The 27,679-nt window shown below is 36.1% G+C and overlaps 2 protein-coding genes across 2 annotated transcripts; both read left to right on the top strand.

Moving 5' to 3' along the window:
• The first annotated feature begins 5,361 nt into the window (after window positions 1-5,361).
• Window positions 5,362-15,760, top strand: LOC121236651 (aluminum-activated malate transporter 12-like). The gene is made up of 8 exons (XM_041133088.1): window positions 5,362-5,923; window positions 6,022-6,162; window positions 6,572-6,844; window positions 11,733-11,857; window positions 11,978-12,121; window positions 13,582-14,199; window positions 14,663-14,908; window positions 15,242-15,760. The coding sequence occupies exons 1-8, from the start codon at window positions 5,611-5,613 to the stop codon at window positions 15,758-15,760; spliced, it is 2,379 nt and encodes a 792-aa protein (XP_040989022.1). The 5' UTR covers window positions 5,362-5,610.
• Window positions 15,761-22,643: 6,883 nt separating this feature from the next.
• On the top strand, window positions 22,644-26,320 carry LOC121237072 (aluminum-activated malate transporter 12-like). Its single transcript, XM_041133639.1, has 6 exons — window positions 22,644-23,031; window positions 23,132-23,272; window positions 23,458-23,730; window positions 23,893-24,014; window positions 24,136-24,279; window positions 25,515-26,320. The coding sequence occupies exons 1-6, from the start codon at window positions 22,716-22,718 to the stop codon at window positions 26,136-26,138; spliced, it is 1,620 nt and encodes a 539-aa protein (XP_040989573.1). The 5' UTR covers window positions 22,644-22,715; the 3' UTR covers window positions 26,139-26,320.
• Window positions 26,321-27,679: the final 1,359 nt, after the last annotated feature.

The raw sequence follows: 27,679 nt of genomic DNA, 5'->3' as shown, positions 1-27,679 counted from the left end.
ATGGAGGGAAATGTACTCATTGTGGCAATGCAAAATATACTCGTGATACTTGCTTCAAGCTCCATGGGTACCCAGATTGGTGGCATGAATTACAGGCACGAAAGAAACGAGATCCTGCTGGTATTGAGGAAGGCACGAGTAGAGCTGCTATGGTCACTGCAAAGCCTCAATTATCTCTCATTCCCTTGGCAAAACCCTCCATTTCTCTCACTGATCGAGGTAACTGTGGTCAAGCATTTTGTAGCTCTAATTCTCATGATGACAGCGCCTAGATTATCGACTCCGGGGCAACGGACCACATGACTTTTGATCCCAATGACTTCTCCCATACTACTCCACCACGGCGAACCTGCATTGCTAATGCCAATGAGGTTATATATCCGGTTACAGGGGCTGGACCTGTGCCTCTATCACCCTCTCTCTCATTATCTCACACTCTACTTGTACCATCTTTATCAAATAAATTGATGTCTATAAGTCAAGTTACTGAAGAGCTCAATTGTGTGGTATTAATATATCTTACCTTTTGTCTTCTTCAGGATATTCTCAGCAAGGATATCATTGGACATGGTACTAAGAGGGGGGGGGGGGGGGGATTATATTACATGGATGACTTCAGCCTGGGAACAGCGAATCACATGCAGCATCAGGTCAGCAACAAGGAGAGACAGATTTGGCTCTGGCATCGTCGCTTGGGGCATCCATCGTTTGGTTATTTACAGCATCTTTTTCCAGATTTGTTTTCCAATTTACAAAAAGAAAATTTTAAATGTAATACTTGCATTGTAGCTAAGAGCCATAGAGTTTCTTATCCAGTGAGTTTAAATAAAAGTGATATTCCCTTTGCATTAATACACTCTGATGTGTGGGGACCCTCCCCAGTAACTACCTCCTCTGGTCATTGTTGGTTTGTGATTTTTGTCGATGATTGCACTTGAATGACATGGCTCTACCAGCTGAAACACAAAGATGAAGTGTTTAGTATTTTTCAGTCGTTTCATGTCATGATTCAGACACAATTCTCAGCAAAAATTCAAGTTCTTCTTTTGGACAATGGTGGGGAATTTGTCAATCACCGATTTTAGGCTTATTTCCAACTTCATGGCCTCCTTCATGAAACATCATGTTCCTAGACTCCACAACAAAATAGTGTCTCTGAGCAGAAGAATCGACATATCTTAGAAACTGCTTGTGCATTATTACTTGGTGCGCATGTGCCTAATCGCCATTAAGGGTGACACTGTAGCCACGGCTGTGTATTTGTTGAATCGTATGCCCTCAAAAATCTTAAACTTTAAGACTCCCCTGTAGGTTTTATCTACCCATGTTCCCCTACCTACAGTTTTGATGCTACCTCCTCGAATTTTTGGGTGCGTGGCCTTCGCTCATCTTCATAAGAATCAGCGCACTAAGCTAGACCCTTGCGCGGTTCGTTGCTTGTTTTTAGGATATGCATTACATAAAAAAGGCTATCGGTGCTACGATCCTACTGCCAATCGTACCTACATCACTATGGATGTTACCTTTCTCGAATCTGATATTTTTTCCAAATAACCGGTATCCAATTCATCTTTTCAGAGGGAGAGAAAAAATGAAGAGCAAAATTGGTTGGGTGTGCACTGGTGGATAGGAGGTGAGATGTCATCAGGAGTTACTATGACTCCAAGAGCTGAAACTGAAAATGCCGAAATTGAAGAGACTGAAAATGCAACAATTGAATCGAATGTAGTAGAACCCAAAAATGAAAATGCAGCAACTGAAAATGAAGAGCTGAGACTAGAAGATGCAGAAACTGAAAATGTAGCAACTAAAAATGTAGTAGAACCCGAAAATGAAAATGAAGCGCCTGGAAATAAATCCCCCCACTCCTCAGTACCCGAAGATCCTCCTCCTGAGAATATCCCTGAGGTAAGTTCTCCTATCACACCTTCACATACTAATGCCTTAGATACTCCTTGCGGATTATACTTTACCTTTCAGACGAAATCGTGGGAAGCCACCAAATAGGTATTCTCTTAACGAGGAACAAAGAAGGTCCAAGTTTCCAATTTCCAATTATGTGTCCACTCAAAGTTTATCTAAACCTCTCAAGATTTTTACACAGAAATTGTCCTCATGCCACGTTTCCAGTAGCGTTGAAGAGGCTTTATTAGATACAAAGTGAGCACAAGCTATACAAGAAGAACTGGAAGCTCTGCAGAAAAACAACACTTGGAAGTTGGTCTCGCTCCTGGAAGGGAAAAAGGTAGTGGGGTGCAAATGGGTGTTCTCTATTAAATACAGAGTTTACGGATCCATCGACCGATACAAGGCAAGACTTGTGGCAAAATGATTTACACAGACATATGGCATAGATTATCAGGAAACTTTCTCACCAGTAGCCAAACTAAATACAGTTAGAGTTTTGTTGTCTCTTGCAGTGAATTTAGATTGGCTGCTACACCAACTCGACCTGAAGAACACCTTTCTTCATAACGACCTTGAAGAGGAAGTTTACATGGACATTCCATCGGGGTACATAGCATCTTCCAAGATGAAGGTTGTATGTAAATTGCAACGGGCATTATATAGATTGAAACAATCACCTCGGGCGTGGTTTGGTCGATTTAGTTCGGCTATGAGAAAGTATGGTTTTCAGCAAAGCAATTTAGATCATACTCTCTTCCTAAAACACAGGTTTGGAAAAGTGACAGCCTTAATAGTCTATGTGGATGACATGATTATTACGGGATGATGCAGAGGAGATTTCTAGGCTACAAGAGCAATTTTCCTTTGAATTTGAAATGAAGAACTTGGGAGTACTCAAGTATTTTCTGGGAATAGAGGTGGCTAGATCACGAAAAGGCATATTTCTTTCTCAAAAAAGATATGTGCTAGACTTGCTGTCGGAAGTGGGACTATTGGAATGCAAGCCAGCGGACACTCCGATTACTCAGAATCATAAGCTTGGAGAATATCTTAATCAGGTGCCAACTGATAAAGGGAGGTACCAAAGACTAGTGGGTAAGCTCATCTATCTATCTCATACTCGCTCAGATATTGCATACGCTGTAAGTATAGTAAGTCAATTTATGCATTGTCCTAGTGAAGATCATATGGGTGTAGTTATTCGGATCCTCTGCTATCTAAAGTCCTCACCTGGGAAGGGGCTTATGTTCTCCAAGAAGAACCATTTGAACATTGAAGGGTACACAGATGCGGATTGGGCAAGGAATATCTCGGATAGAAAATCTACTTCGGGCTATTTTACATTCATAGGAGGCAATCTAGTTACATGGAGAAGCAAAAAGGCAGTAGCTTTGTCCAGTGCTAAAGCTGAATTTCGAGGAATGGCTAAAGGACTTTGTCAACTTCTTTGGCTTAGAAGGTTGTTAATAGAGGTGATGAGTATACAAAAGTGCACTCTAAATACCCTATTATTGGACTAAAATGCTAAAATGTTAATAGAAATCATTAGAATTAATGTGTATTCATGAATTGAGTTTCTATTTACTTTGGAATACTCCTGAGGATTTTTATGTTTAATTTTAGAGTCTATAAAATAGCAAGTCCAAACCCATTCAAATTCAAAAGAATTTCAAGTGGGCAAGACGTTGGAATAACCTAAGAATTTTAAATGAGTGTAGGACTCTTCAAATAAGGATAATGATGGGGTTTGAGAGTAATTCGGATCAGAACTCAAAACACGCTAGGAGACAGCATGGATACACTTTAGTATTTTAATCATAACTTTCCGCTCAAATATCGGATTGATGCGATTCTTGATACGTTGGAAAGCTATCTTAAAGGACTACAAAGTTGTCTATAATAATAATTTCTAAATTCGAACTCCTGAAGCACGTACGTGGTTGCCAAACTGAGTCATAAAATTTAGGTGATTTTGTATGCGGGAATATGAAAGACATTAGAGTTTTTTTCCTACCCTATATAAGTATTTCATTAGCACGGAATTGAGAGTAAATAAAGGGAAGACGGCTCAGTTCTGAAGAGGGGGAGACGAAATTAATTTCCATGGTCGCCGTTTGCTCTATTTTTCTCTTGAGATTTTTGTTGTCCATTATATTTATAGGTAACTAAATTCTCAAGTAGGGCTAGAGATGAATTTGCACATTTGATGGTATTTTTAATTTATTTTTTTTATTTATGTATTTGATTTTCAATTACAAAAACTCTTTTGTTTTATCATTCTCAATTCATTGTTGATGTTTTATTCTCTGAATAATCATAGAATTTATTCTGTTTATGGATTCAATCATGCTTTTTCTATTGAATGGATTAGCTCTTTGATTATGTTTGGATCAATTATTTATCTATATTAATTTAATTCGTTGTTGCAATATCACTTCCTCAGTATATTGTCGTCGTTGGATTTTCTCAATAGTGATAATAATTTATATATTTTAAAAATAGTGAATGATTTTTCAAAGGGTTACATTTGGTTTAATCTTGGTTTATAAATCTATACCTTCCGATTGGAAATTTTGGTAATTGAGTTCTCAATTAAGTTATTCAATGAATTAAGAATAATTAAAATATCAGATCATGTAATACTTCTTGTTATCAATGAATGAAGTTTTTCTAAAAAAAAAAAAAAATATCAGATTTGTGCAAGGGATTCCCGACACTTTATTGTTTGTCAAATTTGAGTACTTTTTCCATTAGTCACTTTACTTCACTTTAACTTGAATTTAAAATTAATCTTTGTTCTTCATTAATTATTTAATATTTTTCTTTAGTTTCTTTGTTCCTTCTACTATTCTTTTAATTTGTCTCTCTGTGAAATTGACACCTTAAAACTGTACTACAACTACCACATTATTCTTTAGGCGCAATCAAGAGATTGATTTTGCTCCTGGCTTGGAAATGAATCTGTTATGCGATAACAAGGCTGCCATCGACATATCCCATAATCCTATCCAACATGACCGTACCAAGCATGTGGAGGTGGATCGGCATTTCATCAAACAGAACCTTGAGGAAATGATTATTCAATTCTCATTCGTTAAGTCGGAAGATCAGTTAGCGGACATACTCACAAAAGCAGTGTCCAGTAGAAACTTTCATGACTCACTCGACAAATTGGGCATTGGAGATATCTACGCACCAACTTGAAGGGGAGTGTTAGCGTGAGTCATTAGAATAGCAAGATTATAGGAACCAATTAATTGTAAATTCCATACTGTAAGGGTCAACCGTAAGTTTAGCCGTAGATAATGTACAGGCGGGGAATAGCTTCCTAAAATTCCTCCTTGCATCTATATATTATTGTACTCTGTTCTAAGGAAATATGAAAGCATCTCTGTTTGACAATCATGACATCAATATCATCACCCCCGCCCGGCCTCTTCTCTCCCCACGACGCAGGCCTGATCTTTAGTGAAAGGTGAGTTTCATTGTGCTACCAAACTTACCGACAGCCAAACAAATATATCAATTTCTCCCTATTTATTTAATGTTGCCCTTTCCATGGTTGGTTGCATGGTGTGTCTATAAATACTGGGAATCATCAGGACCTTTTCCTTTAGGATTACCATTTAATTTCTCTACAGTTAAAAGATCCCATTACCATTGGTGACTATCGTTTTGCTGGTTTCCGGCCAGTCAAGAAAAATGTGTACCAGAGTTCATGCAGACACGGAAATGCCGATGGCCAGAACTGGAGATTCCACTAAAACTAATGGTGATTGGGGGAAACGTATCCAAAAGTTTGCCCAGAAAGTAGAAAGATGTCCTGGTTTGGTGTGGCAAAAGATGTGGAAGTTGGGACGCGATGATCCAAGAAGGGTGATCCACTCTTTGAAAGTTGGTATATCTTTGACGCTGGTTTCGTTGTTATATCTCTTGGAACCACTCTTCATAGAGATCGGACAGAATGCCATTTGGGCTGTCATGACTGTGGTTCTTGTGCTCGAGTTTACAGTAGGTTAGTCTCTTTGCACAATTTTTTTTTTTTTGCGTCAGCTCCTTAATTAATGCAAGACTTCGTTACTAAAACTGTGGATTAACATTATCGGATTACAGGGGCAACTTTAAGCAAAGGGCTGAATCGAGGATTTGGTACGCTATTAGCGGGATCATTGGCTTTCTTAATCGAGTACATTGCAGATGAATCTGGCCTGATATTTCGAGCTACTTTCATTGGAGCTGCAGTTTTTCTAATCGGTTAGTTTTACCAGCTTAACTATAAGGATTACGCAAGTGATTTGGTGAAAATCTTCAATAATATTTTGCATTACAATTCTTCTTTATATAATAGAAGAATACGGCTATTTAAGGAATGTACAACCATAAACAAGACAACAACTATTTAAGGAATATACAACCAAAAACCAGAGTTGCTATACAAAGATATTGACAGAGAAGAAATCACGCCATGCGTGATTTAGGTGGATTCCCTTATACTAACTACTTAAGATCTAGACCTTCAATGACTAGCTTCAGCTAACTTTTCTGTACAGTTTTCTCTCTACATGCATCCTCTTTTTTTAGGCTAATTGTTGCATTAATACACAAGAAGCTGGTACTAAACTTGTGCTATTTTTCAATTTCGATTTTGTATCCGATTTGGCAGGAGCTGCGGCCACATACGCGAGGTTCTTTCCCTTCATAAAGAAGAACTATGACTATGGTGTTGTGATATTTCTCTTGACTTTTAATCTGATAACTGTATCGAGCTACCGTGTTGAGAACGTCTTGGAGATTGCACTTGAGCGCCTCTATACCATTATCATTGGCTGTGGCATCTGCCTGATCATGACTCTGTTGATCTTTCCAAATTGGTCTGGGCAAGACCTCCATAATTCCACCGTGTCCAAGCTTGAAAGGCTAGCAAAATCCATAGAAGGTATGATTATTAATGATCATACAGAAATTTTTAATATGTTGAGTTATAGATAGTACTGTAACAGAATGAAGAAAATGGAAAAGTGCAGAAAGGATGAGAGAAAGGGAGAGAAAATTGTTCTCTTGAGTATATTTGTCTTATGTGCAGCTTTACATGGACCATATATATACAATTGCAAAAAGGAATCTTCTAACAAACTATTAAAGAACAAATACATAAATATCCTTCTGTACAGCACATCAATGAAAGATGATAAACAGACTAACTAAATTATTCTGCATCAATATATGGCTCCTTTCCTTTATTTAAAAATTGAACTTGAAGAGAGGATGAGCTGGAAAGAAGTAACCCCTGACCAAGTGCAGCCTTGAGGTATTTGAGAATTTTCTGGGCAGCTAGTAAATGCATATCAGTGGGTTGAGCCATGAATTGGCTCAATGTTTGAACACTATAACAAATGTCAGGCCGAGTGATGGTGAGGTATAAAAGGCGACCCACTAATCTTCTATATACACTCGGGTCAGATAAAAAAGTGCCAGTAGATTGAGTCAATTTCATATTTTGTTCCATAGGAACCTTAGTTGGTTTGCTGCCCAAACTTCCAGAATCTGCCAAAATATCAAAAGTGTATTTTCTTTGGCACAAATGGATGCCCTTTGAAGACCTTGCAATCTTGATGCCAAGAAAATACCTCAAAGAACCGAGGTCCTTAATTTTGAATTTGCTGTCCAGGAAAGACTTCAACTGGTTCACAGAATTGATGTCATTGTTGGTCACAAGAATATCGTCGACATATACAAGCAAAGCTGTGAATGAGCCATTGAATTCCTTGGTAAAAAGACTATAGTCAGCCTTTGATTGAGAGAAACCAGAATCAATTAGAGAAGTAGAGAACTTAGAGTACCATTGCCTCGAAGCTTGTTTGAGGTCATATAAACTCTTAAGTAATTTACAGACTTGGGTAGGTGTCCCTTTGGTATAACCGGGAGGTTTTCTCATGTATATTTCTTCATTTAAATCCTCATGTAAAAAAGGCATTGTTTACATCAAATTGATGTAAATGCCAGCCTTTGATTGAAGCAATTGCCAATAAACATCTCATGGTAACCAACTTAGCAACAGATGAGAATGTCTCGTGATAGTCTACCCCATCAAGTTGGGTGTAACCCTTTGCTACTAAGCGGGCCTTTAACCTCTCAACTGACGCATTGGAATTATATTTCACTTTGTAAACATATTTACAATCAATTGGCACTTTGCCAGGGGTTAAGTCTGTAAGTTCCCAAGTATTGTTTGCTTTTAAATCTGCTAATTCTTTGTCCATGCCTTGACACCAGCCTGGATGTTTCAGTGCTTGTTTATAGGTATGAGGTTCAAGGTGGGTGGAAATACTAGTGGAAAAGGCACGATAAGCAGGAGAAAAATTATGATAAGACAAAGTATTAGCTAAAGGGAAAGGTGTACCTTGTAGAGGACCTTGCTGCCTGGTCAAAAACTGGGTTGAAGAAGTGAGAGAGGTCTGGTCACAATGAAAATCCTGCAAGTACTTGGGTGCATTCCGAGTTCTGGTTGACTTGCGAGGAGGAGGAGGAGGAGGAGAAGGAGGGGGTGGGGGAGGTGGTGGTGGTGGAGAAGGAATGGAAGAATAGTTAGAAGGTGAAGTGGAAGGGGAAGCAGAAGTGGGTAAGGTTTCAGGACAGGATGGTGAAGAGTTTGGCATGGGTGAATCCTGAGAAGAAGGAGAATTTGAGGGGAAAACAAGGAGGGTATGTAATGGAATATTAAAAGGAGTAGGAGTAAGATGAGGAATAGAGGAAGTAGGAGGAGAATTAATGGTGGAGAGACTTGTGTTGAAGGGAAAAATGCTTTCATGAAACACAACATCACAGGAGAGAAATATTTGTTCAGTTTCTAAATCTAACAATTTGTAACCTTTCACTCCAAATGGATAACCCAAAAAAACACATCTTCTCCCTCTCGGATCAAACTTCTTTCTTCCATGGGATAAAGTAGAAGCAAAACTAAGGCAACCGAAAACTCACATGTGATGGTAGGTAGGGGGCTTATGAAAAAGACTTTCATAAGGGATTTTATTATGGAGTAAAGGGGTGGGGGTTCTATTTATTATGTAGACAGCAGTTAGGATAGAGTCACTCCAATATTTGAGAGGGATATGTGACTGAAACTTTAAGGCACGAGCTACATTCATGATATGTTGATGTTTACATTCAACTATCCCATTTTGTTGGAGTGTTTCAACACAACTTGTTTGATGAATAATACCCTTGGAGGTAAAAAATTCCTTCATGTGAAATTCCTTGCCATTATCACTTCTAAACATTTTGATTTTTGTTTGAAATTGTGTTTCAATCAGGTTGTAAAAACTCTCAATACAAGATCTCACAGTAGACTTAGTTTGCAGCATATAGACCCATGTGGTCCTTGAAAAATCATCCACGAGTGTGAGGAAAAATCTGTAACCATCAACTGCAACAATGGAGTTTGGACCCCAAATGTCACAATGAACAATGTCAAAAGCATGCAGAGATTTAGTTGTGGAAAGGGAGAAAGGAAGATGATGTTGTTTGGCTAAAGGACAAACACAACAAGGTGATTGATTATTAGAATGCAAATTCTGTCTTACAAGGGGATCATCAATTAAAAGTAATCTAGAGAAAGAGATGTGTCCAAGACAACAATGCCATAAATCAGAGATTGAATTTGGGCAGCTAACAGAACTACTAATGAGCTGGTCTTTGTGAAGGAAAGCTGGTAAAACATCAACCAAAGCTGAGGGTGACACACCAAAGTGCAGCAAGTGATATAGGCCACCTCTCACTTCACCCATCCCAATCGTTGTCCAAGATGCTAAGTCCTGTACAAAGCATGAATGGGAAAAGAAAATAAGGCAGCATGAAGAATGAAGAGCAAGCTTTTTAGCAGAAATCAAATTGAAATTAAAAGAAGGAACACAGAGCACGTTTTTCAGTACCAATTTATCTGTTAAGTGGACAACACTAATGTGGGTGATAGGAACATTTGCACCATTTGGTAACTTAACCAAGGAGGAAACTGTGGCTGTGACAGAGGTAAAATAGGAAGGGCAACAGATCATGTGATCTGTTGCTCCTATATCAATTATCCAAGGAATGGTGTGTGAAGAAATAGATTTGTGTGTTTGAGAGGAGAAACAAGCAATCATACCAGAAATTTTTGATGTACTGAGATGATTAGGGGAGGGGGAAGAGGATGGTTGAGCAACGGAAATGGTGGCCATGGCTGAGCTGGTGTCCTTAGATTGTAGCAAAGCAATCAGTTGATTGTATTGATTCTTGGTCAAAGCCATTGTCTCAGCAGGTTCTACATCGGGTTCATCACTTAAACAAGACCGAGGAGTAACAGTAGCAGCAAAACTCTTGTTCTTGCCATGGAGCTTATGACCTGGGGGATATCCATGCAATTTATAGCACTTCTCAACAGAATGCCCAGTCATGTTACAATGAGTGCACAGTGGAGGTGAAGCATTCCCAACTTTAAAGCAATTATCAAGTGAGTGACCTTGAATTTTGCAATGGGTGCAATAAGGGCGAGCTGATTTCTGTCCACCAGAATTAGTAGATTTCGGGACATGCTTAGGATGAGAGGAATTGGTGTTAGCCATCATGGCCATGAGTTTTGAAGAAGGGGAGTGATTAAGCATTTGGTGTTTACGCTCCTGTTGTTGGATCATAGAGAAAACTCGATTGAGAGGAGGTAAGGGTTCAAGTAGCATGATCTGATCTCTAGAAGGGGAATAAGAGTCAGATAAGCACATAAGAAACTGTATAACACAGTCTCTATCATAACGCTCATGGATAATCTTTAGCTTGCCACAATCACAAGCAGGTAGAGGGTCATAAATAGCCAATTCATCCATAAACATTTCAGGCGACCAAAGTAAAGGCTAACAGAATCCTGACCTTGGGAGAGACTAGCAAGATCTCATTTAAGTTGAAATATGCGAGGACTATTTTGTTGTGTAAAATGATCCTGAAGCTCAAGCCAGAGAACCCTGGAATCATCAACCAAGGCGAGGCTGGTTTTAACAGAGCTACTTACAGAATTTTGAAGCCAAGAGACGACTAAGTCGTTACATCGTTCCCATGCTTCCAAAGGTGGATTAGTAGCATCAGTTGGTTTAGAAAGAGTCTCGTTGATGAAGCCAATCTTGCTTTTGGCTCGAAGGGCGCGACTCACAGCACCAGACCAACTAACATAGTTGTCAACAGTCAATAAATCTGAAACCAATGCAGCAGTGGGGTTGTCACCATTGTCGATACGAAAGGGGTTGAAAGGATCTGAAAATTTGAGAAACCTTTCGGTAGAGGATGAATTGTGAAGTGTTTTAGGGGCCGCGTTTTCAGAGTCAGATGTCATGGCGTAGGCTTAGGATTGAGGGGCTCTCTGATACCATGTAACAGAATGAAGAAAATGGAAAAGTGCAGAAAGGACGCAGAGAAAGGGAGAGAAAATTGTTCTCTGAGTATATTTGTCTTATGTGCAGCTTTACATGGACCATATATATACAATTGCAAAAAGGAATCTTCTAACAAACTATTAAAGAACAAATACATAAATACCCTTCTGTACAGCAAAGCAACGAAAGATGATAAATAGACTAACTAAATTATTCTGCATCAATATATGGCTCCTTTCCTTTATTTAAAAATTGAACTTGTTCTGTCTCATGCTCCAATAAGTACTAAAATTTATTTTAAGTTGTAGAAACTATATATATATATATATATATATATATATATATATATATATATATATATATATGAAGCTGAATGTACGCAAACTGATCTTATGCTATTTGGGTTAAGTACTAATGTAAATTGTTTTGCAGCTTGTGTCAAAGAATACTTTAATGAAAATAATATAGAAATAAACGAGGATGATCAATCTTCAGAGGATCCCATTTACGAAGGTTATAAAGCCGTTTTGGACTCAAAATCCATTGATGAAACGCTGGTAAGTTTTTCGAACAGTTTTGGCTGAGCTTGTTATATATGTTCAAAGAAAATATAGTGCAGATATACTAATTACTAGCTTCTCAATGTTTTTTGAATGATGGTATTGTGAAATAAGCAGGCATTACATGCAAGTTGGGAGCCAAGGCACTCAAGATACTGTCATAAATTTCCATCACAGCAGTATCTGAAATTGGGAGCTGTTCTCCGCCATTTTTGCTACACAGTTGTAGCTCTACATGGATGTTTGCAGACCGAAATTCAGGTATTATACATTTTTTTTGTTGGAAATGTTTTCAAAATAATTAATTATTTATTATATTTATTAATAATATTTTTGGGTTGATTTTAGAAGTTGTGAATCGTAGTGGGAAGAGAGAATATATGTAAAGTTTATAAGGTTTATAATATGTTGGCTCCGCACGACATGAGCCATTCACTCGCTTAGTCCTATTGATGTTCTTGGTTTATCGGGAAGGAGATCGAGTCACCCGATGTAAAGATGGGTTTTTTAAAATATTTATGGAGAAAACTCCTGTGCGGCAAATTTAGAGAATTCATATTTATAAATTTAGCTAGTCACTTTTCAACAACATCAAATAATAGAATCTCCAAATCTATCATTATTCTATTAAAATATTGATTTTGACATTTTTCATTTATTTTAATTCTAATTGTAATTTGAATATTTATTTGTTATTAAAAAATTACACATTAATTTGCTAACGTTGATATTAGATTTTAAGAGAAAAAATTAGCATCAACTAATCATAATATTGTAGAACTAGAACTTGAAGCACTCCAGCAAGATGATGCCACGTCATTGAAATGAAAACTGGCGGAAACTGGCCGCCTTCTATGGTTGAGTTTGGGATTTTGGGCAATTTGTGCTTTTGAGATGATGATGAATTTTTTGGACTTATGAACTTGCACAAAACGAATATATAGCATGTGGGAGAGGGAATTTTTTATGCCAAAGTAATATTCAATAAGCAACTTGGACTCAACAGATTTGGCCAATAAAAATGATCAAAGTAAAAATACTGTAATTTTGTTGAGTCCACTACAATGAGTTTTATGCAATCTAGTTAAACTTTGGCTAAAATATAACTTTGTTGAGTCCACTACTAATACTTTGAGACCCCAAAGGGTGTGCAAACAAGGTAACCATTGAACAAAGTCCAATTGTTGTGTCTTATGACAATAGACACAATTTTCAGAAAAAGGAAAAGTAATATTTCGTTCACATTTTTGGCCATCTATAAATAGATCCATTGGCTTGCCAATTTAGGATCTTAGAATTCAATTTCAAGATTCTCTCTCTTCCAAATTTTTTAGTTCTTCAAAACTTGTTAGAATTAGTTCATTCTCGAGAGAACAGATTTCTAATTTCTTGGTTGAATAGAAAAATTTAAGAATATTCAAAGTCTAATTTCGTGTGTGCACAATACAATTAGACAAATAAACTTGTTCTGGGCTTCATTGTATCTTGAAGACAAATTCTCTTGTAACTCGTGTACATATCGTTATTGGTGAAGACGAATATTATCTTACGAAAAACGAAATTGTAACACACCTTGAAGCAAACTTTCTCTTAGTATTTTTTGTTTTGCAGCCCCTTTGAACTAACATGTTTCTAGTGCAGATTTGTGATATTAAGTGCATTTGATGTTCTTTTTACGTTTTCTTCCTGATTTCTTACTTGCTGTTTTATTTTTTGGCTAGGCGCCTAAATCTGTACGAGCCCTATTCAAAGACCCTTGCATTCGACTTGCAGGGGAAGTGGCAAAAGTACTAATGGAACTTGCCGATAGCATAAGAAAACGCTGCCATTGCTCTCCGGAGATACTTTCCGATCATCTTCAGGAAGCCTTAAAAGACCTCAATACTGCTATAACTTCCCAACCAAGGCTCTTCTTTGGCTCCAAAATTAATCAAGACTCCAACATGCTTGCCATAGCTGCAGCTGCATATGCAAGCCAAGAACACCAAAAAGACTCCAGAGTTTCATTACCGAGTGTAAAAACTTACCCTTCTACATTGCTTGAAAGGAAAAACAGAAGGGTTTCTAAGCAGTCAAAGGAGGCAGAGTGGAAGCTCTTAAAGCGACTGTCGAGTAAGATTGCCATAACTAGCCTTGAGTTCTCGGAAGCACTTCCTTTTGCTGCTTTTGCTTCTTTGCTTGTAGAGATGGTGGCAAAACTCGATCACATTATCGAGGAAGTTGAAGAATTGGGGAGGAAAGCATGCTTCAAAGAGTACAAACATGGTGATCAGATTTTTGTCGTGACTTCTGAGAGACCACAAATCATTGTTGATCAGAACAATTTTCCATCTCATGGGGTAGAATAGTAGAAAAGATATTTAATTAAGTTGTCATTCTGATATAGATATTGATTCATTTGAGTATATTTTGAGTCAAAATGGCACGAACCAAAAACTAATGATTTTTCAGGTCTCGACCAGATATTTTGCTAGCTTTCGTGAAGTTGTGTGGTAACATCAACATTGAATAAAGCTTATATCAACATTGTGGTGGGAATTCAATAAACTGCATTAAAAATAAATAAATAAAATAGAGTAATAGTAGTCCCTAATTCAAATTGATATTAATGATGATGGATGCATGTGGCTAATGAAAATGTATGGATAACCTAAATGGAGGGTTAGTGGAGGGGATGATAATGTTGACATGGAAGAGGGACCTAAGCTAACTCTTCCAAGGACTTCTCCCAAAACATTTGTCAGTGGCCATGGTCTCAATCCATCAGTAAGGAAATGAAGTGGTGAAAAAAGAAATTTGAAGGAAGTACAATTAGAGAATGAGTATGCTGAAATTAGAGCAGAGAAGGAGGCTTCTAAATTAAGTGCATCAGAGTCTGTCACAACATGTTTGGAGGTTGAAAAGAGGGAGAGGAAGTTCATGAAGAAGCTTTTGGCATGGGAAAAACAAAAAACTAAGTTGCAGGAGGAGATTGCTGACGAGAAACAGAAGATTAAGGAATTGCAACAACTTCTGGTTCGGATCACACTGGCTCAGAAAGAAGTTGAGGTGTGTTCAGAATATTAATTTATCTGTTTCATACACACATAAATGCACACACACACAATTTGCATGGGATGATATTCTTTTTATCTTTTATAAATAACTTAATACACTCGGGTTGAGGTGTGCTAAGAATATTAATCTACCTGCTTTCTCACACAGTTTGCATGGGACGATATTTCTTTGTGTTGGTTTACATGACTGTTATTTTTCATGTTCATGTTCTACTGTCTCAGTTAGGCGCTTTTCTTATATATTCGGTTATATAGTTTGCAAGTTTACATGATTTTTTTTGGTATATCTCAATTAAACTATGTGCCTAAAATTCTCCTATTACAGTTAAAGTGGAGGCAGGAGCTGAAGGTCAAAGAGCTAGCCTTGGCTCAAGTGGAGGAGGAACGTCACAGCAAGGAAGCTGCTGAGGCCAGTAACAAACGAAAGCTCGAGGCTTTGCGCCTAAAGATAGAGATAGACTTCCAGCGGCACAAGGATGATCTTCAAAGACTTGAGCAAGAACTTTCACGTCTTAAAGCATCTGCTCTGACTACGGAATCGCATTACCCATTGAATATGATATCCTCGGCATACAATGAGGGAGCAAAACCAAGAGGAGAAACGATGGCTAAGCTGCTTCATGACATCTATGGTCGGGAAGATTCCTCAGATAAAGAAGCCAACTGTGATAGGAAATGCATGATTTGCATGAAAGATGAAGTTTCTGTTGTTTTCTTGCCGTGTGCTCACCAAGTTCTATGTGCTAACTGCAGTGTGGGTTATGATAAAAAGGGTAATGCTACTTGTCCCTGCTGCAGGGTTCCAATTGAACAAAGAATCCGTGTTTACGGTGCAAGTTCATAGCTTGTTTGGTTTGAGTGAATTGAGGGGACTGATAAATAATACTTGTAAGAGCATTACAAAAGAGGGTTTGCCTTTTACCGCTTTACTTACATATTTTGACTTTTCTTTGTGAAGCTTTTTTCTGGGTGGGTTGGTTTGGGCATGTACACTCTTGCTTGGATGGAGAATAAATTTTGCAAATTGAAATTCTAAAATAGTCTACGTTTCAGGATTTTAACCTTCGATTACTTGCATAAAATTCCGGCTGCTGGACTTTTTTTTCCAACTTTTCTACTAGATATAGTTATACAAGTTCCGCACCCACTTCGAAAAAAAAAAAAAAGTGTGGTTCATTATTGAAAATGAAAATTTTCATATGGTTCTTAAATTTGTCCATTTTTTTTAAAAATATTGCACGTATAATTTTTTTTTTCTATTACATAGACTATGCCTTTTGAGTTTTAAATAAAATCTTCGATTATCTATCTATCCAAAAAGGAAAAAAAAAAGTTATAAGGGGCTTATTTTTCTTGATTGATTTTCTCACTTATATTCATTCTTTCATTTTTTATTGTTAAAAAAGATTATTTCTCAGCAACTTTTGATGTTAATTGTAGCGCCTCAATCTTGGAGGGGTCGAAGAATTACTTCCTGTCACTTAAATTCACATTTTAACAATATATTTATAGACTCCAAATTCTCAATGCTATATAAAAATTATTATTTCAAACCAACTATCTCAATATAATTAACCTCCCAAAATACCAAATCATCAGAATACGACAAAATTACTAATGAAATTCACCAACACTCAAGAAACATTATATGCTTAATCCACTATGCTTAAATCATGTCACTCATGCTCCATAATTTTGATTCTCAACTGAAATATTCAAATTATCTAAAAAATATTGTGAAGATAAGGGATGAGTTATCAACAACTCAGTAGGCAGAAAATATATACTAGTATGTAAATATGAGCATTTACAGAATTCAGAATGCAGAATAAAACATTTAATTTCATAATGCAGAATCTGAACATTTACTTTCAAAATGCAGAATCAAAACATGTTATCAAAATATCAGAGCGAAACTTTCAGAAACATTCTTATTAAAAAATTCTTTGGCATAGCATAACTGAACATCATATTATCATCATATATGAGCATCTTATCAAAACAGAAGTCATATTTAACCCTCATGGTAGGGTCGTATACCACTATTATACCTTTGGCAGGGCCATCTATCACTATTATACTCGTGGCAGGGTCGTATATTACTATTACACCTGTGGCGAGACCTTAACGGAACAGATCATAACAGAATCAGAAAGTCATACCAAATGTTTTTTAGATGCCACATCATATCAAAACAGGGTACTGAACAGATTCATATAATCTTCACATAATCAAAATAGATTCAAAGCATCTTCACATAATAATAATAAAAAAAAAATCAGATCACCTTTTCGTAATCATACCAAAAATTTTCATATTTCATATTTGTTCTTTTTGCACAATTCAGAAACAAAATGTCAAAATCTTGCTCATGTCTACACCAGTCATGATGAAAAATACTTTTACTTTTATACAGGTTTCATGAGTAATGCATAAACACATAACTGGAGTTGTTTTCAAGTTTTTTTTTTTTTCCTTGCATATTTTTCATAAATCAACCTCAGTCCATATATTTTTAATACAAATTCTAGCATGGGAATCCCTCTTACCTGACTCTTGCCGTGCAATGTCTAAGCCTTGATTTTGAACACTAGTAATATCAACACCTAAACCAGAAAGTACTAATATTATAAGTTTATAACCTATTTCCAATCTATATCAAATAATGGTTTAAGCATTTAGTTCATAAACAATGATTTAACTATACTTAATATTTAAACAATCTTGTAAATTAGTGCCATATTGAAATCTTAATTGAACACATAATAATATATTTAAAAAAACTCTTAATTAATTTCTTGAAAAATAGAGTTCTGTAGAAACAATAAGTCTAGTTAAAGTGAAGTGACTGAGCCCAAAAACTAAGTTGAAAATGAAATAAATCAACTAACAAAACCCAAGCTACAACAGCCTAAGGCCCAAGAGAACATTTTTAGCATCAAATGTCAGGGAACACGTGACAAAGAAGAAGGGTAGTAAGGTCATGAGGCTTAAAAAATGTGGGGTATTCTTTGCTTATTTCGGTAGACTAAGGCCCGTTTGTAATTTACACTGAACTGAGATCAACTTAGTTTAGTCTAGTTTTAAACTGAATTTAATATTTAAATACTTAACTCTTAAATTATTAAAATCATCTCAACTTAAAATCTCTTTACACATAGAACTTATAACTTTTTTCAAATCAACATTTTTTTACACTTGGACCTATAATTTTTTTCAACTTTTTATAAATACATCTAACCTCATCTTAAGTGAACCCCACAAAACTCACTTCACCATTTCAACTCATTACCATTCATAAAGAACTCAAGTTAAGATTATATCAACGTCCAAACGGGGCTAAAACAGAAGGTATGAAAGAAGAACATAGACAACCTCTACTAGAGGAAGGAGGATCATGCAACATACTCATCGAGAGGAAAAAGAACTATGCGATAGAGCTGTGCAACGGCAGACCTGGTGGCCGGACATAATCAAGTTCACGTGAAGGGGGTCTTGCGATGCATCAGATTGCCCTCCTTAGGTGGCTGTTGCTTCGTGCAACAGAGGCTAAGGAGATGAGGCTACAGGTGGTTAATGTGGCTACGGTTGCTTCCTGGACGTGGACTTTGGCTGAGACGTGGGGTTGGACAAACCTTCGCGAGGGGACGTGATGGTCGTAAGGGGTGGTTTATGTGGTTTTGGCTTTCAACGAAAGGTGGTGGTGGTGGTGGCTACAGTGTGGCGATCCTAGGGAACCTGAGGAAGGAGAGGAGTTGTGGCTTACTTGCTGGAAACTCACAGAAAAATAAAGTCATCTGTCGAGTAAGAAGAAAAAATAAAAATAAGAACGTAAGTGAGAAGCGACGGCGAGAAGAAAGACAGAAAGGATAGTGAGAAGAAACTGTCGGGATGTGTTGATAAAAAGGGAGAAACATGCTGCCATCCATGTATGAGGTCTGCAGTAGTGGGTTTTTGCATCAAGTGTGTGTATATAAATTTATTTGCTAAAACCCTAGACAAAAGGAGGAAGAAACATGCATGGTTTGGAGTTCTAACGGGTTTTCTCTTGGGTTCTTCTTGGGTTGGGTTTAGGGTGATGGTATGGGCTTAAGCCTTCGGCCATCCACACGGGTTTTTGATCCTTTGAGCTTTCAAAATTAAATTTAGCCCATTAATATCATTATAACCATAATTTACTAAACCGAGTCTTAAAATAATTTTTGAACACATGGGCCGAATTAAAATTTCCAGTTAGCCTAGAGAGTTATAGCCCGTGGGCTCATCCAAAATTATCCCATAAACTCCCAAATGAGGTGTCCCAAATATTGGGCCTTAAACGTAATTTATGCCTCAAAACAAAATCCATATAACATCAAAATAAATTTTTAAACTCGTAATTTATTCAAAATATTCGTTAAAAATTTCAAGTAGACTTTTCATACATATTAACATTTTTAAAATATAAAATTATAGAATGCAGTCTTGATGTTGGACCTGGGTGTTACATTAATAGCAAGAATACAAAATTAAGATGTCAAAATCTCAAATCGAGTTCTAATTATTAAACATGTTGATCGAGATTTGTTAGGGTCCGAACTTCATTATTAAGTTTTTCATAATGAAATATTTTTCTTTTTTCTTTTATAAAAACCACGGTCCCTCAGCATTCTTTTTATATTTATTTTTTATTTTTTTAAGCTTTAAAAATTGTTTTTATCATAAGAATTTGTTTTGTATTAACTTTTCAAATTTTCGTTTCAATATTTTTAACAAATTTCTATATTTTAAGCAAGCGGAAGTCGTAATAAAAGTCACGTGTATTAATTTATAATAAACGATTCTTGTCCTCAATAAAAGATTGTGCTAGCCAAATCTCAATTAAGGCATATATTATGGGCGATGTTTCAACTAATAACTCGAAAAGAGAAAAAAAAAATTATATTTACTTTAAAGTCATAATTTTTACACAAAATATTTTATATCAATTATTTTTTAAAAACGATTAATATTTTTAAAATTATAATAATCCCACGACAAGAATTTAATTAACCTATCCAAGTTGCCTAATCCACCTCAAAAGCTTTTCTACTACTCCCAAGAAAAAAAGTTATCCACTCACTCAAAGAAGTAGAGAAAGCACGGGAAGATCTCTCCATAAAACCAACACTACATGAACTCTTTCGTAACAACATACCTCATAATAATGAAAAATTTTATTCATTATTTTCACACCACATATTATATATAATATTTTTTTATTTTATTCTCTTAATAACTATGTGGTGTAGGAATAATAAAGAAAAGATCTCAATTAATTTAGCAAAAATAAAAACTAAAAAAAATACAAATATAATATGTTGTGTGTAGAATGATAAGTAACTACAACAAAAGTACTTACCCATATTTCATCAAGTTGTTTTAAAGGTTAACAATAAGGTCTCCATCCTTATTTCGCAAGTTAGAAATACTAGGGTAATAAATCGCATGAGTCGTGCTACGATCACTGAGGGGTACTGCTAGTTATAAACTTTTTATTTTTTGTAAGTATTTTTTTAACATTCTTAATTATTAAAATATATATATATATACAATTTCACTAATAATCATTTTTCTTAACCATTAAGTAAAAGAAATTAAAATATATGAACGATAAGATTGAACGGTAAATTTAAGGTACTCTACTAACATTTTCTATATATAAAAGTCTATGACTTTGAAAAGGTATCTCTAAGTACTGTTTGAATTTAAATATAAGATGAAATGAATTAAAATGATTATAGATAATAATAAAATTTATGAATTAAAATTTATAAATAATAATAAATAATAATGATCAACTCACCTGTAGGAATCTTAACGCCAACCGTAACTTAAAAGTACTGCGCCGCTCCAGTTAGGTCAACCAGCTAGGAAGTCGGCACCCACACACGTACGTACAGCCACCTGATCCGCTGGACCAGTTTTTTAGGACAAGCTGTCAAATAACGAGGAGTAGGTGCGGCTAATTGGCTGTACCTTAACTTGATTGAAACAGTACTGTCAAGTGTCAACTACCTATTGGAAACAGAAAATACCTTGTAATTTTTTTTTTTTCCAAACCACATTCATAAGTGGGCCATTGTTAGCGATGCAAATCAATCAATAATATATATATATATATATGTATATTTTGTACATATTGGAGTTTGGGTGCTTCTGCATGTGAAATGGCAAATGGGCATGCAAACTGCAAAGGCCGGATACTCAAGAATTAATGGGAGTATCAAAGTGATTATTTGCTGGAAATTAGATAAAACTGCAGTACCCTTAAGAAAGTTGTTCTTAAAACTTAGATCTCCGTCTGTCTGTGATGCATGCAGATCAATGCATTTCCCTAGCTAGGAAATCACTTTAGGTGAGAAAAAAGGATGGACCATTCTGGATTCTGGAGTACTACAAGTCAAAAAAAAGTTGGCAAGGAGGAAGACACACCGGCTCTGGTTTGTTTCTATATGAATTTATTTCTCTCTTTTTTTGACTTGTCATGATTCTGCCACCTCATGCAAGATGCTGATATATATATATATATATATATATATATATATATATATATATAGAGAGAGAGAGAGAGAGAGAGAGTCTAGATCTCTCCCATGCATGTGCCGGTGCCATGACATGATGATGATTACTATTGTCTGAATTTGAGATCATTTTAAAGTAGAAAAATAGATAGAGACCTGAAATAAGTTTTATAATATTCAATATTGATTGTGAATTTCATGAATTACGTTACATGCTTAATAAATATTAATGGACGATCTATCTTATAATAAACCACTGATCAATAAGAAGTCAAGATCATCATATATTTACTGTACGTGAAAGGGCATCCACCACCGGTATGATGGGCCATACATCAATTCAATCTTCTAAACACAAACCAGCCTGGTACATGGTACTCACATCATAATACATTTATATCGATCGATTACATTAATGCCTCAGCTGGGGACACTCGATGATGAACGCATCCAATTAGCAAGAGTACTCACGCGTCAGTATTCCACAGATAGAACATTTATATAAGAGTACTACTACACCAGACTCATTTTGTTACTAGACTCATTTTTGTTAGTTTTCTTTTAAAATTTAAATTTTAAATTTTATAATTTTCAGTATATCAATAACTGTACGTAGAGAAATAATTTTTTTTTTTTTCAAGTTTTTAAGTAGATTTAGCATTTTCCTATATATATACACTAAACCAGGGAACATTGCATCAATCATCTACCTGCAGGCTCCAGAAACAGAAACCCGAGAGCTATATACAAACACAAACACCAAAAATTGCTTATGCTGTAAGCAGAAAACCAACAAAATCTGGTAACGTCATGAATACTAATTATCAACCCCCTAATTGAATAACCTTCTGAAATAAGCTGATTCGTTCCCACCATGTTTTGACTTTTAGTCCTTGTGAAAGCAACGTCAACCTTTCTAGCTGTCTACGCAAAGGGAATGCTTGTGAACGTAGGAATGACATCAATATCATCACCCCCGCCCCGGCCTCTTCTCTCCCCACGACGCAGGCCTGATCTTTAGTGAAAGGTGAGTTTCATTGTGCTACCAAACTTACCGACAGCCAAACAAATATATCAATTTCTCCCTATTTATTTAATGTTGCCCTTTTCATGGTTGGTTGCATGGTGTGTCTATAAATACTGGGAATCATCAGGACCTTTTCCTTTAGGATTAGTGCCATTTAATTTCTCTACAGTTAAAAGCTCCCATTACCATTGGTGACTATCGTTTTGCTGGTTTCCGGACAGTCAAGAAAAATGTGCCCCAAAGTTTATGCAGACGCGGAAATGCCGATGGCCAGAACTGGAGATCATTCCACTAAAACTAATGGTGATTGTGGGAAACGTATCCAAAAGTTTGCTCAGAAAGTAGAAAGATGTCCTGGTTTGGTGTGGCAAAAGATGTGGAAGTTGGGACGCGATGATCCAAGGAGGGTGATCCACTCTTTGAAAGTTGGTATATCTTTGACGCTGGTTTCATTGTTATATCTCATGGAACCACTCTTCTTAGGGATTGGACACAATGCCATTTGGGCTGTCATGACTGTGGTTCTTGTGCTCGAGTTTACAGTAGGTTAGTCTCTTTGCACAATTTTTTTTTTTTTCGTCAGCTCCTTAATTAATGCAAGATCACTTCATTACTAAAACTGTGGATTAACATTATCGGATTACAGGGGCAACTTTATGCAAAGGACTGAATCGAGGATTTGGTACGCTATTAGCGGGATCATTGGCCTTCTTAATGGAGTACATTGCAGATGAATCTGGCCTGATATTTCGAGCTATTTTCATTGGAGCTGCAGTTTTTCTAATCGGTTAGTTTTACCAGCTAACTACTTAAGATCTAGACCTTCATTGGCTAGCTTCAGCTAACTTTTTCTGTACAGTTTTCTCTCTACATGCATCCTCTTTTTTGAGGCTAATTGTTGCATTAATACACAAGAAGCTGGTACTAAACTTGTGCTATTTTTCAATTTCGATTTTGTATCCGATTTGGCAGGAGCTGCGGCCACATACACGAGGTTCTTTCCCTTCATAAAGAAGAACTATGACTATGGTGTTGTGATATTTCTCTTGACTTTTAATCTGATAACTGTATCGAGCTACCGTGTTGAGAACGTCTTGAAGATTGCAATTGAGCGCCTCTATACCATTGCCATTGGCTGTGGCATCTGCCTGATCATGACTCTGTTGATCTTTCCAAATTGGTCTGGGCAAGACCTCCATAATTCCACCGTGTCCAAGCTTGAAAGGCTAGCAAAATCTATAGAAGGTATGGTTATTAATGATCATACAGAAATTTTCTATATGTTGAATTATAGATAGTACTAAAATTTATTTTAAGTTGTAGAAACTATATATATATATGAAGCTGAATGTACGCAAACTGATCTTATGCTATTTGGGTTAAGTACTGATGTAAATTATTTTGTAGCTTGTGTCAAAGAATACTTTAATGAAAATAATATAGAAATAAACGAGGATGAATCTTCAGAGGATCCCATTTACGAAGGTTATAAAGCCGTTTTGGACTCAAAATCCACTGATGAAACGCTGGTAAGTTTTTCGCACAGTTTTGGCTGAGCTTGTTATATATGTTCAAAGAAAATATAGTGCAGATATACTAATTACTAGCTTCTCAATGTTTTTTTGAATGATGGTATTGTGAAATAAGCAGGCATTACATGCAAGTTGGGAGCCAAGGCACTCAAGATACTGTCATAAATTTCCATCACAGCAGTATCTGAAATTGGGAGCTGTTCTCCGCCATTTTTGCTACACAGTTGTAGCTCTTCATGGATGTTTGCAGACCGAAATTCAGGTATTATACATTTTTTTGTTGGAAATGTTTTCAAAATAATTAATTATTTATTATATTAATTAATAATATTTTTGGATTGATTTTGGAAGTTGTGAATTATAAAAAGAAAATATATGAAAAGTTTATAAAGTTTATAATATTTTGGGTCCACACATGCAACATGAGCCATTCATTGGCTTAGTGGTATTGATGTCCTTGGTTTATCATAGGGCTAGAGTTGGAGTCACCCCATGTCAAGATGGGTTTTTTAACGGATAAGTGTTACAAATACAAAGAGATTATATAAAATAAACTTACAAACTGATATGGTTTCATGGAATTCGTTAGATCTATTTTATAATAAAAATAACTTTACAATTTAACGTACCACATCAAATCAAATCAATTTATAAATTTACTTTTGTGGAAGTATTGTCTTTTTTAAAATATTTATGGAGAACTCTTGTGCGGCAACTGAGGATAAAGGGTGTGCAAACTGGAATTCGTTAGATCTATTTTATAATAAAAATAACTTTACAATTTAACGTACCACATCAAATCAAATCAATTTATAAATTTACTTTTGTGGAAGTATTGTCTTTTTTAAAATATTTATGGAGAACTCTTGTGCGGCAACTGAGGATAAAGGGTGTGCAAACGAGGTAACCATTAGACCAAGTCCAATTATTATGTCTTATGACAACAGACACAATATATAGACTTATTTGAACAGTTTTCAGAAAAAATGAAAACTAATAATTTTTCGTTATTATCTTTTGGTCATCTATATAAATAAACTCATTGGCTTGTCGATTCATATCCTAGAATTGAATTTCGAGATTCTCTCTCTCCCAAAATGTTCATTTCTTCAAAATTTGTTAGAATCAGTTCGTTCTCGAGAGAACAGATTTCTAATTTCTTGGTTGAATAGCAAAATCTAAAGGTATTCAGGATCTAATTTTGTATGTGCATAACGCAGTTAGACAAATAAACTTGTTTTGGGCTTCATTGTATATATCTGAGAGATAAATTCACTTGTAACCCGTACGCATATCATTATTAGTGGGGCGAATGTTATCTTAAGAAAATCGATATTGTAACACACCTTGAAACAAACTTTCTCTTACTATTTTTTATTTTGCCGCCCATTTGAACTAACATTTTTTTAGTGCAGATTTGTGATATATTAAGTGCATTTGATGTTCTTTTTACGTTTTCTTCCTGATTTCTTACTTGCTGTTTTATTTTTTGGCTAGGCGCCTCAATCTGTCCGAGCCCTATTCAAAGACCCTTGCATTCGACTTGCAGGGGAAGTAGCAAAAGTACTAATGGAACTTGCCAATAGCATAAGAAAACGCTGCCATTGCTCTCCGGAGATACTTTCCGATCATCTTCAGGAAGCCTTAAAAGACCTCAATACTGCTATAACTTCCCAACCAAGGCTCTTCTTTGGCTCCAAAATTAATCAAGACTCCAACATGCTTGCCGTAGCTGCAACTGCACATGCAAGCCAAGAACACCAAAAAGACTCCAGAGTTTCAACATCGAGTGTAAGAACTGACCCTTCTACATTGCTTGAAAGGAGAAACAGAAGGGTTTCTGAGCAGTCAAAGGAGGCAGAGTTGAAGCTCTTAAGGCGACTGTCGAGTAAGATTGCCATAACTAGCCTTGAGTTCTCGGAAGCACTTCCGTTTGCTGCTTTTGCTTCTTTGCTTGTAGAGATGGTGGCAAAACTCGATCACATTATCGAGGAAGTCGAAGAATTGGGGAGGAAAGCATGCTTCAAAGAGTACAAACATTGTGATCAGATTGTTGTGACTTCTGAGAGACCACAAATCATTGTTGATCAGAACAATTTTCCATCTCATGGGGCAGAATAGTAGAAAAGATATTTAATTAAGTTGTCATTCTGATATAGATATTGATTCATTTGAGTATATTTTGAGTCAAAATGGCACGAACCAAAAACTAATGATTTTTCAGGTCTCGATCAGATATTTTTCTTGCTTTCGTGAAGTTGTGTGGTAACATCAACATTGAATAAAGCTTATATCAACATTGTGGTGGGAGTTCTCGATCAATAAACTTCATTATAAATAAATAAATAAAATAGAGTAATAGTGGTCCCTAATTCAAATTGATATTAATGATGATGGATGCATGTGGCTAATGAAAATGTATGGATAACCTAAATGGAAGGTTAGGGGAGGGAATGATAATGTTGACATGGAAGAGGGACCTAAGCTAACTCTTCCAAGGACTTCTCCCAAAACATTTGTCAGTGGCCATGGCCTCAATCCATCAGTAGGGGAATGAAGTGGTGAAAAAAGAAATTTGAAGGAAGTACAATGAAAGAAAGTGATTTTAGTTACAGACAAATCTACTAAAAATGACAAAGATGATAAAGTATACCAAAAAATCATCGACACCAATTCAGAAATTGGAGATCTAAAGCAACCTAAATCTAGATTAGAATTGTGATATGCAAAGAGGGAAGATGGTGAAAGAGTCTCTGCTTGGAGATGATAGTAAGGCTACCATAGAAGCGAACTTTTTTGCAGTCCTAAAATTGCAAGCTTATACTGGAGTGAAAAGAGTCCAAAAATGACAAAAATCATTTTTGTCACTTCACTCATCTCAATAATGTGAAAAGAGTTGTCTGTAAAGCCCAACACTGCTGCTTTCATAAAAATATATGCATCAGCTCACGGAAAGAGAATGAGCTTCTTTTTTCTCATTTCACTGTCAAATAGAACTACTGGCATACAATTGATAAAAAGGATTTCCCTGACTCTGACTAACAAATTTAGTTGTTTGCCTGGTAAGGAAAAGCGACACAGATGCGCATTTTCCATACTTTATGAAGCCAAGAAGTAGGTGTCAAGGGCAATGCAGTAGGGGGCGGGAGAATATATCTCAGAGAAGTAGATAGTGTGCATGAAAAGGATTTGTGGATTCCAGGAAAGCATTATAAAGTCACACAAGTGTAGTACTTTTTTCAAGATTCTTGCCGAAGTGAAGATGGGTCGGGGAACAATTCAAGAACTTTGGCCTGGAAACTGATTTTATTAGATAGCACTTTTTGTGGTCTCTTTTGAGGTGCTTCTGTTTCACTTCTGCACTTTAAATTTCGAGTAATGTTTGCTACATGTTTGAATTATAATTTATTTGCATCGTTGGTTATTCTTTCCAATTAGTGGCGCTTGAATTCAAATGTATATTACTCAATGATATTGAAACTTCTTTTATTCTTTTCTGGTTCTCATTCATGGGATAAAGTTGGGGGGGTTTCAAAAAGATGGTACATCAGTATATATTTCAAAAAGTTGGGATAAAAGTCTTACTAAATGGCCCATTAAACTTTATGATCAGTGTTCTCTGCACATGAAGTTTACTTCAAACGTATGATTTGCGTGAGGGT

Source organism: Juglans microcarpa x Juglans regia, chromosome 6S, assembly GCF_004785595.1.
Source record: "Juglans microcarpa x Juglans regia isolate MS1-56 chromosome 6S, Jm3101_v1.0, whole genome shotgun sequence".
NCBI lineage: Eukaryota > Viridiplantae > Streptophyta > Magnoliopsida > Fagales > Juglandaceae > Juglans > Juglans microcarpa x Juglans regia.
This window is presented reverse-complemented; position numbering and strand designations above follow the sequence as displayed.